At 35.7% G+C, this 14646-nt stretch overlaps 1 protein-coding gene across 1 annotated transcript in view; it reads right to left on the reverse strand.

Annotated features, from left to right (window-relative positions):
• Nucleotides 1-14646, reverse strand: part of LOC149788743 (myotubularin-related protein 9-like) — a 54439-nt gene that overhangs the window by 24728 nt on the left and 15065 nt on the right. The window contains exons 5-9 of the mRNA XM_089974839.1: nucleotides 13195-13323; nucleotides 8911-9067; nucleotides 6916-7020; nucleotides 6206-6331; nucleotides 3556-3658 (exon numbers count right to left, since the gene is read on the reverse strand). Coding sequence (XP_089830965.1) covers nucleotides 3556-3658; nucleotides 6206-6331; nucleotides 6916-7020; nucleotides 8911-9067; nucleotides 13195-13323 — 620 coding nt within the window. The remainder of the gene's footprint in view (nucleotides 1-3555; nucleotides 3659-6205; nucleotides 6332-6915; nucleotides 7021-8910; nucleotides 9068-13194; nucleotides 13324-14646) is intronic.

Below are 14646 nucleotides of genomic sequence, written 5' to 3' on the forward strand. Positions count from 1 at the left end.
ACAGCATCAAGCCAGGTCTGCTGTTGTATGAACCACTGGCATATCAAGAACTACTCTGTTCACTTCAATTGAAATTGGTTAAAACAGCATCAAACCAGGTCTGCTGTTGTATGAGCCACTGGCATATCAAGGACTACTCTGTTCACTTCAATTGAAATTGGTTAAAACAGCATCAAGCCAGGTCTGCTGTTCTATGAGCCACTGGCATATCAAGAACTACTCTGTTCACTTCAATTGAAATTGGTTAAAACAGCATCAAGCCAGGTCTGCTGTTGTATGAGCCACTGGCATATCAAGGACTACTCTGTTCACTTCAATTGAAATTGGTTAAAACAGCATCAAGTCAGGTCTGCTGTTGTATGATCCACTGACATATCAAGGTCTTCTCTGCTTTTTTAAACTACAATCGGTTCTAATAGCATCAACAAAGTTCTGCTTATAAAAGGTTTGCTATACATACATTTACAATTACAAGAATTTTGTGTCATGCTTGCTCCACTCGAGTATAAATAAAAAACACGGCAGTCACTAAAGCAATAAAAGTAGGTCACTGTGACTTTAACAGTAGGCAAATCAGTAGACTAATAATATTAATGCAAAACTTAGTTTAACTGCTGGAGCTGTGGCTCATTTTGCCCATCGTGAGTAAACAATCTTCAAGAAAAATACACCAATTAAGTTCACATCTGTATATACAACACTGACAGATAAACTCAACTTATTGCTTTATATTAACATCATTACTGGAATACAAAAACTAGGTCAGTGATCTAATTTTGCATACGGTGAGTTATACCATTCAAGATGATTTTTGTTGTTGTTGTTGTTGTTGTGGGGTTTAACGCCATTTTTCAGCACACGATAGGCTATACATGGCGGCCAGTATTAATGGTGGAGGAAGAACCCGGGAAAACCCCGGAAAGAACCACCGACCCTCGAGAAGCTACTGGCAAGCTTTCTCACATACCCACATTGGCTGAATCTTAGACTCGAACCGCCGCAGACAGAGGTGAGATGGCAGTGATCCGTAACGAAGGGCGCTTTAGACCACTCGGCCACTCGGGGCCCCCATTCAAGATGAACACACCCATAAAATTTCATGGCTGTAGACATAAGTATCCATAATCACTGAAGTGAAAAAGTAGGTCACAATGAGCAAATTCTGCAAATGGCTAGTGTCCTTCACAATGGAAAGGGTAAATACTATAGTTATTCTAAAACACACCCACGGGTGGGGGTGCAATTTCCATAAATGGTGTACTGAATACTGAATGTTGCTGTAACAGGATTTGACCTGAATGGATGCTTGGTTTAAATGACAACACAGTGATGAAAGATGGAAGTTTATGAAAGGAATAAATAAAAATATGCATATCCTCCAAAAATACAGTTATTCTTTAAAGCTCTAAACACATGACTCATTCAATTACTTTACACAAACATTCACAAATGGGAAAACAAAAATGTCATTCATATATTCTCATGTAATGAAGGTAACTCAATTGTACTCAATTGAAACACACCATATGTTCCATGTACTCAATTGAAACAACATAAACAATTGAAAAAAACATGATCAATTGTAATCAACATAACAATTGTACAAAACAGTCATATGTACAGTCCGTACGATTTATAACCAGGTATGACTCGTATAAATACTTATATAAACTTGCAAACAAAATGTTTTGACCTGGCACATGTGTCCATTGTCAAACCACAGTTCTCCTGAATTTTGGGTTGGCCCACACACACCCTTCATGGATCCACTATTCGCACTAGTAAACAAATCAGAACTTCCATCTTTGTATGGCCTTGATGATCGCACCTGCTTCCATCCCCAAACAGACATACAGACTGACAGCCTGTTACACCTGCACACACACAGACAGCTCTACAGCTGTAGAACAAAATGGAGAATGAACGCTCCTTGACAAGATCCCAAAAGACCAATGTGTCAATTGGAAAAGAAACTTGCCTTAAATCTACCGGAGAATGAGTATTAATAGGGGTAAAATACCCATGCTTTTTGTGTCTCTCGCAGCAAGTGATCTACAACAAGATACATGCTAGTTCAGTCAAATAACTAAAAAAACAAACAATTATCCACCTTGGTAACATGTATGCATGTACGACGAAAAATGATCCAATCATTCTAAGGCAAAACCAAGTTATTTCATGCCTTATTCTGTGACAGTCACGGTACTGAATTTTTTAAAATTACATTGTTTTGATCATTGTAAGTGTCATTGGATTACTGTTTTGATAATCTGATCTATAAGACTAGGCAAGGTAGGAATTTGTGTGGGGAGGGAAGGTGGGGGCATTTATTAGAAGAAGGGTTTATATTATAATAAATATAGTATGTCAAACTGCTGCCATAAAATCCTAAAGTATTCGTTAGGTTGGTACATTCCAAGATTATATATTCATCAAGTACCATGAATGTAAATACAAACAATGAATGTGACTACATCAGCATGAAATGTGGGTCACCGAGACGTACTTTTGTCCACAATCCAAGATCAAAATCACTATGGCCTACTTTTCACACAAGGGGTTTTATCCTCCAAGATAAATAAACTAGCAAGTTTCATTACTCTACATACAACTGTGTCAGAGCAGATGAGCTAAATGCAAAATTCCAGCATCACTGCCTGAACAGTAGGAGACAGTAACCCAAATCTGTAAATTATTTATGCAGTGATTTGCCACTGCTTGATAAGATTATATTTATGCAATGATTAGCCAAGTCTTGATTAAAGAAAACATTTATCCACTGATTAGTACATTTCGTACTAGAAATATCTTTAGCTGAAAAAATATTGGCCAATCGGATCAATTATCTGTGTTGTACATTTATCTGTATTGTACATTCTTACTAGGCCAATCGGATCAATTATCTGTGTTGTACATTTATCTGTATTGTACATTCTTACTAGGCCAATCGGATCAATTATCTGTGTTGTACATTTATCTATTTTGCACATTCTCACTAGGCCAATCGGATCAATTATCTGTTTTTTTACATTTATCTGTACGGTGCATTGTCACTAGGCCAATTGGATCAATTATCTGTATTGTACATTCTGACTGGGCCAATCAGAACAAGTACCTGCTTCTAGCATCCTGATTGGGTCAATTAGGTCAATTACATGTTTTGTATATCATTACTGGGCCACTTGGATCAATGATCTGTTTTGTATATAATTATTATACCAAAAAGATAATTATCTGTTTTGTATATCATGAATGAGCCAATCAAATCAATTATCTCTTTTGTACATCCTAAGATGGCCAATCAGATCAATTATCTAAGACTTATTCAACTGGCCTCTGCACACTATTAGTGTACTTGAGTTGCATCACTTATATTAAAATTTGTGTAGCCTTGTACAAATTTCAAGAAATTCAATGAAATGAAAAAGTTGAGGGAAAAACCAACACTAAAGGCATACAGACTTGTTGGAAATACCACAACTCTAACAAATAATATTAAAGAAATGAAATAAAATTTTACAAGTTATGACTGAATCCAATCCTAATTATTCTTACCCTGTGACAGTGCGACAGTCATGGTCAAGGATCACCTGGACAAGGGAGGTAATTTGAAGTGTTGTGTCATAACCATCTGATCCATGGATCAACACAGAGGCAGCTGCAATATACACAACCTTAATTTTGTGAATTATTGAATTATCAATTGCAATGTGAACTTTTATCCTGTAGAAGCTGGAATTGGTCAATTATCAATTACAAGGACAACTTTTATCTAGTAGAAGCTGGAATTGGTCAATTATCAATTACAAGGACAACTTTTATCTAGTAGAAGATGGAATTGGTCAATTATCAATTACAAGGACAACTTTTATCTAGTAGAAGATGGAATTGGAAAAGTGAACTATTAAAGTAACAATGAAAATTACTACACAGAAAGCAGCTGTCTTATAAGTCCACATGAACATATCAATTCAGAAGGAAACATTAATCAAATGTGGAAAGAATTTAATCTGAAATTTAATTGACATTAGTAGACCATCATTAAATCATATCTGTCTTTCATTTGTGATATCAAAAGAACTTTCAGACCTTATATAATAACTTTACCCAAAAATACATTTACATTTGATAAGTCCACCACCAAGCAATTTAGACACAATTCTGGCTGATATCTCCAAAGAATATCTTTAGTAATCAAATTATTAACAAGAGAAGAAGACATTCCTCAGGTTTGAAAAATATGGAGTAATGCTGTAGTAAATACCCCATTTTGTATGTACTATTTATTTTTCCTATACAGAAATAACATTTTATTTATACTTAAACTTTAGTTTGGGGAGGGGTCAGACTGTGTTAAGAAATGGATTCACTGTTTTTTTGGTCTTTACACGTGAGAATATTGTCAACCATGAAATAAAGACACTATTACTGGTAAGTTCATAGTAATTCATATAAATGGGTATGAAAGAATGAAGACATTGGTGAAATGTCTGAGTATTTTATGAATTACAGCAAAACATCAAATTCTCAGTTTGCTGTTGGAAATCGAGCAGTATAAAAAATGCAAATTTGACAAAGCTTCTTTCAAACTCAGGCCATCCACATGAAAAGGAAATCTCCCTGTTGCATTTATTACACTCTGACATGTTTCACTGAAATGACTCAAAACCTGGAATAACAATAACAACGATAGCGTGTTGCACCATGTGGTCTAAAATTTATCAAGTGCAAGAACGTGAGCAATTTCATAAAATATCTGCAAAATATAAAGAATAATGTTTACCACGTTTATAAATAAAATTAATCCAAATACATCCCAATTCCTGTATGGATGGTTCAAATCTAACACAAAGTTAGCTGGGATTTATGAAAAGTGTTTAGCACAATGTTGTTGTGTTGAGCAAAGCTTAAAAACTAGTATCACCTTTTGTTAGTAAGTGTTGTAATGAGCAAGAGCTACTGCCCCTTGTCTATACAAGATAGATAAATTTATCTCTTTATCCTGTGACATTAATGTGATCAGGGGAACACATCTAAAGAGATATGCAAATAACCAACACTCTGAGTTTAAAAAGAAATACATTTGATTCAGCTTTAAAGTTTTGTATTCCTTAAGGTATAACAAAGCAGTTTCATGGAAAAGTTCAGGGAGTCAGTGACAAAACGAAAATGTCTGGTCCCATCCTCCCACAGCAGAACTAAAGTCTGAAGCCCCCTCCCACAAAAAAGGTGGTTTGATGGTAATTTTGGGTCTCAGTGGGCCTGGACCCTGCTCTCCCACTAGTTGAGGGGGCTGCTGGGCCAGATGCTACATTACTGCATTGAGTTTTTAAATAAACTCAATGACTTTTCAAGGATCAGGCCAACTTTTTCAAGATTCAAGGAGTTATTAAGACATGTACAACAATCAGGTAAATACAGGAAATGGCATTCTGACAATAGGTATGGAGAATCTTTGCAAGCAATTATTAAATGTATAAACTACCAGCTATTATTAAAGGTATAAACTGAATTTGCACTGTTTGAGACAAATAAACACTTTCAAAAGGTGTAGAATGCCGAATGAAAGCTAGGAATCTGTGTTGTAACTTTCTTATGAAAAGGGCAGAAGAACTATATCAAGCAGGTTGCAAATCTATCATCTTTCTTTATAACTGGAAATAATTCTGGTCTCTTGTTTTCTTTAACAATGATATTTCCAAATATGAAAAATAGAAGAAAAAATAACCCTTATTAGTAAGAATATTAGTCTCCCAGACCTAATGCAATTAATAAAATTCCAAAATGAGGAAATATCATAAGATCATTAGCTGAATACAGCATATAAGCTGGAACCCACTAAATGCTGCATAGACCCAGCTCTGCAATCATACAGAGTTCAGTCAAATCTGAGTCAAACCACATAGGTCATGATGTGACCAGATATGAAAGTCTGTGATGCTTGCTGCTGGAACTGAATTATATCCGAGTAAAATTTGATTTTATGAAATAGTCTCAAGTGTGAAACTGTAGGAATGGTACAGATCTGAATTTCAACTGAAATTACAAATTCTAACTGATTCAATTATTATTTCATTAAAAGTGACTGATATCAAATAAATCAAATGATCTGAACTGCATCAGTTATCCCTTTATCCCATGGTCCTTCTTTATCTTTCCCAACAAATTAGGCAGCAGTTAGTGGAGACAACTCTGTAGACCTTACCATCCTTATCAATGCATTGTGCCACCAGACAGGCACAGGTCAGTATGTCCTTCACATGACTCAGCCAGTTGCTGGACTCCAGTTTGGACAGCCATTTGTCAGTAGCTGCCGATGTGTCTGCACACGCTGAGAACAGAAAAATATCATTTTGACTTTTTTACATCATCAGTGCTGTCACTAGTTCTATTATCTGTTATCACACATCCTTCATGCAATCATTCATTTATTTATTAGCTATTTCTTTATTCATTAACAGACTTCTCTGCACTGGGGTAGTTTGCCCACTTGTTGAGGGATTGCAGGTGTCTGGTGAAAAACTGCTCTTGATTTGAAAAATCTTCCTTCAAAATAGATGATAGAGAAATAGCAGGAAACTCAAAGGAAATACTGATGGAAGACAAACAACATATCATGTAATTTGTAACAAGTGCTGTATTAGATTAAGACCAAATCAATTACACTGTTGTCAGTACTGAAGGCATATTTATTGCCTTAAAATTCTTAACAAGTCTGTCCATGGCAGGTATAATATTGTTCTGTCCAGTAAATGACCTACAACAAGTCTGCCCATGGCAGCTTAAGATTATCTTGATCCATAACTAACCTATAACAAATCTGCCCTTGGCAGGCATAACATTGTTTTGTCCAGTAAATGACCTACAACTAGTATGTTCCTGGCAGGTAAAAGATTGTCTAAGACAGTAAATGACCTTCAATCAACTTAATTAGGGATTCTTGGAAAACCTGTCTCCTCTCAATTGGCTGATGGATTCTCTTCCACTGGGGGTAGTGTGCCTCCAGCTCATAACCACCTCCTGCAATAATAATAATAATAATGATAATAATAATAATAATAATAATAATAACCACCACACTAATGCTTCCATCATAATCATCCGAGTTCAATCCAGGCTGCAAAAAATACAGATGACCCACTAAGATATGAAATATACATGTCCACAAACCATGGTATCAAAATAATCAGCACATATACATTGCAGATCTTCACACTGTCATGTTCCTCATGTAATTTCAGCCTCACTATCTAAGATGTACATCATAATGATTAGAATCTGACTGACAGAGACTGACTGCGGAAATGAAATTCAAGCTTTCCCAGGCACTATAATTAACACCCTTTAAAATTAAGAAGAATGCTAATTACAAAGTCTTTCAGATTTCAAATTTAAGTACAGATGAAGACCATCCAGCTGAGGGGTTTGGGAGATATGGGGCAGGTGGGACTGAGTTACGGCCATCTCATCTAAATTATTTTGGGATTTGGCACTCTTACTTGCCTTTTGACCCTGACTCCTTAAAGTCTTATCCTATTTAAGTGAAACATAACTCTAAATTGTACTAATGATGCTTCATTTTTTTTGGTACTTTTCAGAGTACTTTCGTCCATCCAATAATCAGACCCATGTAGCCATATAAGTACCTGTGGCAACTGCATTGGAAAATACACTTCTAATCAAAGAGTACTTCACTAACTTTGTAATTCCAGCAGCAGGATAAAATATTATTTTAAAGGCTTTCGACGACACATACCATTTTATAGTTGAAAAGTACCACTTTTGAAAAATGAAATTTAAATTATTTTTTTTAAAAACCATATTTTTAGTCATTCTCTCTACATATTACAGAAACATGGGCGAATCAATGTACTAGGGCACCATAAATATAAAGTGGCAATGAGGTATGGCTGAGAAACTGGCTTAACATGACTACTGTGTACACAAAACCTGTTAGTTGATTTCCTTATTGTAGTAAACTGTAGAGTTAAAGGCCTAATGTGGAATGTTGTACAAGGTATTATAAGTAATAAATAAATGCAAGCCCATGATGGCTTTTGAGTCTTTGAAAAGTGTATGTATGTGATTTTGATTTGTGACATAGCTTTATCAATGTTTCAGTCATATTGCTACAATGTCTGCAGTGTGGCAATTTATAGTGATGTCTAGCACTGGGGCATCATGCCGCAAACATGTAGCATGATGTCCCACCCAGTCACATTATCCTGACACCAGGACAACCAGTCTTAACACTAACCTCTTAATTCTGAGCACCAAGCAAGGCAGCTGTTAGTACCATTATTGAAAGTCTTTGGTATGACTCGGCCGATAATCAAACCCACAACCTCCTGCATCCGAGGCGGGTGCTCTAACCACTAGGCCACCAGAGCGGTCTTTGAATGAAAATCAGCCTACCTTTGGCAGAGGTGAGATAGAAAGGAGAGAATGACAAAAAAGTGACTTTGGTAGAAACACTAAATAAAGTTATTATTTTGAGTTTATATATTGACGAATTGTTATTGTGCTGTTCAAGATGATTTTAGAGTAATAGTTACAAGCAGGTCATATATTTTTTATTTGATTCATGTCAAATGTAGAAATATACACTTTCTCACACTCCTAAAAAAACACTTGCTAAGTAATATGAGACAGAGGAGCTTCTTCCTCCAGGTGAATTTAGCTTGGAGGAGTTTTGTAAAGCAGTCTGCAGCTTTAAAACCATAGTCAAATTAAAACAAACTTCTCTGCAGTCTGAGTGTGGTCGTTTTGTCATTGTCACTTCCAATCCTGCTATAGACAGTTCATTCTCTATTCTTCGCAAAAAGTGATTCAGGGCAATCTGGAGAGAAAATACATCATAAACAGTTTAAATCTGCTTCAGTCAGGAATATTACACTCAAATAACGTTACCTTTAGATTGTGCAGCCTTGGCTGTACTATGCGTGCGAGTATCAACTATATACCCCCTCCGGCCAATCCCAAGCACTGAATTGACCAATCTCTCGTCTTCCTTACACCGCCGTCCATTGGTCCCTGTCAGAGGCTGGCTGCTGCGTAGTAAAACAGCCTGCAGAAAACCAAAATGGATGGTAGGGAATAAAATGATATACTTATGAATAGAAAAATTGATGGTAAGGCATACAACATTATACTTATGAATAACAAAATGGACGGTAGGGCAAAAAATGATACACTTACAACAGACAACTGTATCATAGGGCATAAAATGGTATATCTATGATTTCTAGATAAAATGAACAGTGTAAAACCAGATGTGCAGGCATTAATAAACAGCAGATTAGTGCTTTTATTATAAACCAAAAACATCATAATATCACTATGTTTTATTATATTACCTCAATACCATGATACCTAAACTGTTTGAAATCAATTCAATTTGGCAATTAACACAAAGGGTTACAGATCATGGATAATTTGTTTTTTTTAACATTACATATAAACAGTTGTCATGGATATAAGACAAACATGTAGCAACTGAGATGCCAATGATAGAGCTAACTGCCATCAAGATATATTGACTTATATGTGCTATGGCAAGGAGATGAATGCATTAAACATGTATCAACTTAAATGAACTAAAACCAAGGATAGAGCTTACTGCATTAAACATGTATCAACTTAAATGAACTAAAACCAAGGACAGAGCTTACCGCAGTAAACATGCATGAACTTAAATGAACTAAAACCAAGGATAGAGCTCACCACAGTAAACATGTATCAACTTAAATGAACTAAAACCAATGATAGAGTTTACCACAGTAAACATGCATGAACTTAAATGTACAAATGCTGAGGGTCGAACTGACTGCAGTAACCATGCATCAAATGTAAAAATACAGAGGATAAAACCAGTTAACATGCTACTCGGTATCAGTACTCTGTACTGTGATCAACTGGAAATGGATTTATTTTGGCCAGGTAAACTCAATAGTCTATATTTTTGCCAGTCTCATCTTGCTAAATCTGGCCATATTCAATGTGTTGATGATATATAATAACACCAGTCTATATTTTTACCAATTTCATCTTGCTAACTCTGGCCATAATCAATGTGGTGATGATATATAATAACACCAGTCTATATTTTTACAATCTCATCTTACTAAATCTGGCCAATTCAATGTGTTGATGATATATAATAACACCAGTCTATATTTGTTTACCAATTTCATCTTGCTAACTCTGGCCATAATCAATTTGGTGATGATATATAATAACACCAGTCTATATTTTTACCAATCTCATCTTGCTAAATCTGACCAATTCAACGTGTTGACGATATATATTAACACCAGTCTATATTTTTACCAAAATCATCTTGCTAAATCTGGCCAATTCAATGTGGGGATGATATATAATAACAAGTCTATATTTTTGCCAATTTCATCTCGTTAAATCTGGCCATTTCAAAAGTGGTGATGATATATAATAACATCATAACAAAGGGATTTGAAGTAAAGTAGCACCATAGTGTGAAAGACATGGCAAGCTGGCATCAGTGATAGATATATATAAAGCTGGCATCACAGTCAGATATACAGCAAGCTGGCATCACAGTGATATATATAGCAAGCTGTCATCAGTGATAGATATAGCAAGTTGGCATCACAGTCATAGATACAGCAAGCTGGCATCACAGTGACAGATATGGCAAGACGGCAGCACATTGATATATATGGCAAGCTTGCAAAACAGAACAATATATATGGCTAGATGATTATAGAATAAATTGCCATAAATGAGTGGTAATTATAATCCTTTTCATTGAATTTCAAGCAAGAACCTTAATATCTTGGAATGCTAATCATTTTTCATACTGTGTGTAATCCCCTAGTTCATCTGTTCATTCTTACATGCTATGGCAGATTTTGGTATGGTTTATATGATATAGACAACTTGTGTGTTTACATAACAAGACACCAATTTTTGTATGGTTTACATGACAAGGCCAATTTTTGTACGGTTTACATGACAAGGCAAATTTGTGTATGGTTTACATGACAAGGCCAATATGTGCATGGTTTACATGACAAGGCCAATTTGTGTATGGTTTACATGACAAGGCCAATTTGTGTAATGTTTACATGACAAGGCCAATTTGTGTAATGTTTACAGGACAAGGCCAATATGTGTATGGTTTACATGACAAGGCCAATATGTGCATGGTTTACATGACAAGGCCAATTTGTGTAATGTTTACATGACAAGGCCAATTTGTGTAATGTTTACAGGACAAGGCCAATATGTGTATGGTTTACATGACAAGGCCAATTTGTGTATGGTTTACATGACAAGGCCAATATGTGCATGGTTTACATGACAAGGCCAATTTGTGTATGGTTTACATGACAAGGCCAATTTGTGTAATGTTTACATGACAAGGCCAATTTGTGTAATGTTTACAGGACAAGGCCAATATGTGTATGGTTTACATGACAAGGCCAATTTTTGTATGGTTTACATGACAAGGCCAATTTGTGTATGGTTTACATGACAAATAGTTTGTGTATGGTTTACATGACAAGGCCAATTTGTGTATGGTTTACATGACAAGGCCAATTTATGTATGGTTTACATGACAAGGCCAATCTGTGTAATGTTTACATGACAAGGCCAATTTGTGTAATGTTTACATGACCCGGTCAATTTGTGTATGGTTTACATGACAAGGCCAATTTGTGTAATGTTTACATGACAAGGTCAATTTGTGTAATGTTTACATGACAAGGTCAATTTGTGTAATGTTTACATGACAAGGTCAATTTGTGTATGGTTTACATGATATGGCCAACTAGAATATGGTTTTTGTGATATGGCCATTTTGTGTATGGTTTACATGACAAAGCCAACTTGTGTATGGTTTACATGACAAGGCCAATTTGTGTATGGTTTACATGACAAAGCCAACTTGTGTAAAGTTTACATGACAAGGTCAGTATGTGAATGGTTTACACATGAAGCCCAAATTGTTTTTGCTTTTTGTGATATAACCAATTTGTTAATGGTTCCTTCAGTTCCAACTTTTTCTTTGTGTTACAGCAAATATCTGTACACAGAAAAAACAAATATGGGCTCTTTGATAAAACCATATTTTCATTATTAAATTTTAGCAATTTTTTTTAATTAAAAGCTTAATAGCAAATATCAACAAAAGATATTTGGTTTAGGTGTAATAATTTACATTTGTATTTTTCTTCTAAGTACAAAACAGCAGTAAAGATGGTGTTCAGTACTTCTCCGAGGGGAAAATTTCATCAAAATTAAGTTTCCACCAAAAAATTCACTTAATTATTGTTCTTACATGATGTGGACAGTTGCAGGTATCTCAATACGTGCAGTATTACTATAATTCTTGTATTATTGAGATGTAGCAGGTGTTTTAACACATGCAGTACAATAGTAATTCATACATTATTGGGACAGTTCCGGGTGTTTTAACACATGCAGTACAATAGTAATTCATACATTATTGGGACAGTTGCAGGTGTTTTAACACATGCAGTACAATAGTAATTCATACATTATTGGGACAGTTCCGGGTGTTTTAACACAAACATCTGTACGGTAATATTAACATGGTTGGATAGTTGCAGGTGTTTTGACACGTGCAGTACAAAAGTAATTCATACATTATTGGGACAGTTCCAGGTGTTTTAACACAATGCAGTACAAAAGTAATTCATACATTACTGGGACAGTTCCAGGTGTTTTAACACAAACATCTGTAAGGTAATATTGACATGGTTGGGATAGTTGCAGGTGTTTTGTAATGTGCATTACTAAGGTAATTCTTATAGGCTCAGAACAGTTTCATGTGTTTTAATATGAGTAGTTTTATGATGTCAATTCCATGCCAAAACCATAATCACATGTGCCAGCTGAGCATCAGCTTTATCATTCATATGCAACTGTCATTTATTTTAAATGGTTCAATAAATTAGTTAATTAGTTCTGAAACTGATCAGGAAACAACAAAATATATTTTTCTTTGTTCTCAGGCTTCAACACAACTTTCGTTCTTAGGAAAATGTTTGCATACAACAAAACCTTTTTAATCTTGATATTTATCCATAACACTGGGATAAGGGTTGTGATAACGGTTTGATTTTACATGGCTGTTACAGGCATATAACAACTTTAAACCTGGCCTCTCCATCCAATACACCTACCCACCTTACTGTCCCTGTGATAGTAGCTCAGGACAGGAAATCGGCCATGCTGTCTGAATTGAGCCACCCTCTGTAGTGTCTCATCATCTATTGTTTTGGGAACCACCAACACATGTGGGTATGAAGGGCACACCTTGTATATGAGAAAAAGTAAGCATTAATAGACAAAAATAGTTACACAAACTAACAAGGCCACATTTTTTATTTTTTTTAAAGGATATACCACTTAAAAAAGAATAAGACCATAGCTATAGAAGGCACACATAGGACTATGAGACCAAATTGCCTTAAAATATACCACGGTTCTTGAGTTGTGCTGGTTAACGGTAAAATCATATATAAAGATATTATGTTAATTATCAAGGGCCATAATTCTATTGAAAATGGAGCCCATGAGGGAAAACCCATAAAAGGCATATTTATGTGAGTCATGCAATGCCTCATAGCAAATTGTATCAAAATAAGCTAAATGGCCCCTGAGCAATGCCTGTTACAAAAGTGCTGCAGCTGAGGTTTAAAACAGACTGATAAAGAGCAATAACTCTGTTGTTGCTGTTGTATGGTTAGTGGCATTTTCAGCACAAGATAGGCTATACATGGCAGCCAGTATAAATGATGGAGGAAGAACCCACCACACGAGAATCTAATGGCAAGCTTTCCTACATACCCACAATGGCCGAGTCCAAGACTCAAACTCACGCAGAAAGAGGTGAGATGGCAGTGATTCATGACGGTGAGCACTTTAAACCGCTCAGCCGCTCTGGGCCCTCGCAATAACTCTGTCAAGAGTGGAAATGAAGGAAGAAACTCTTGAAAGATATATTTACATGTAACAGGCAATCATCTACCAAGTGAAATCCAATTATTTGTGAAGGTTCCAGATCTATTATGGTTATAAATAGTATGAATTGATGGACAGATGGATGAATAGAAAAAGTAATTACTTTAAGGCTCGTATAGCTCATTACAAGGTTCCTAAAAATGCACATGCATGTTATTGTTGTTGTTGTTGTGGGGTTTAACGCCATTTTTCAGCACGATAGGCTATACATGGCGGCCAGTATTAATGATGGAGGAAGAACCCGGAAAACCCTGGAAAGAACCACCGACCCATGAGAAGCTACTGGCAAGCTTTCTCACATGCCCACATTGGCTGAATCTTAGACTCGAACCGCCGCAGACAGAGGTGAGATGGCAGTGATCCGTAACGAAGAGTGCTTTAGACCACTCGGCCACTCGGGGCCCCCACACGCATGTTAAAATAATGAACAGTACATCTCTAATGTAACATCTAATAAAACTTTAATTCATTGTTTTACACAAAACTTCAACACAAAGATTACTATTCATACTACCATTATCCTAAAATCTGTCTTTTAATTCTGATACGTGTAATATGAAAATATATTGTGTCACTTCCATTTCTAACTTCCAAAAAAGCCCAACATAAAAGCCT

Source organism: Sinohyriopsis cumingii, chromosome 11 (genome assembly GCF_028554795.1).
Source record: "Sinohyriopsis cumingii isolate HCF-2022 chromosome 11, ASM2855479v2, whole genome shotgun sequence".
Lineage (NCBI taxonomy): Eukaryota > Metazoa > Mollusca > Bivalvia > Unionida > Unionidae > Sinohyriopsis > Sinohyriopsis cumingii.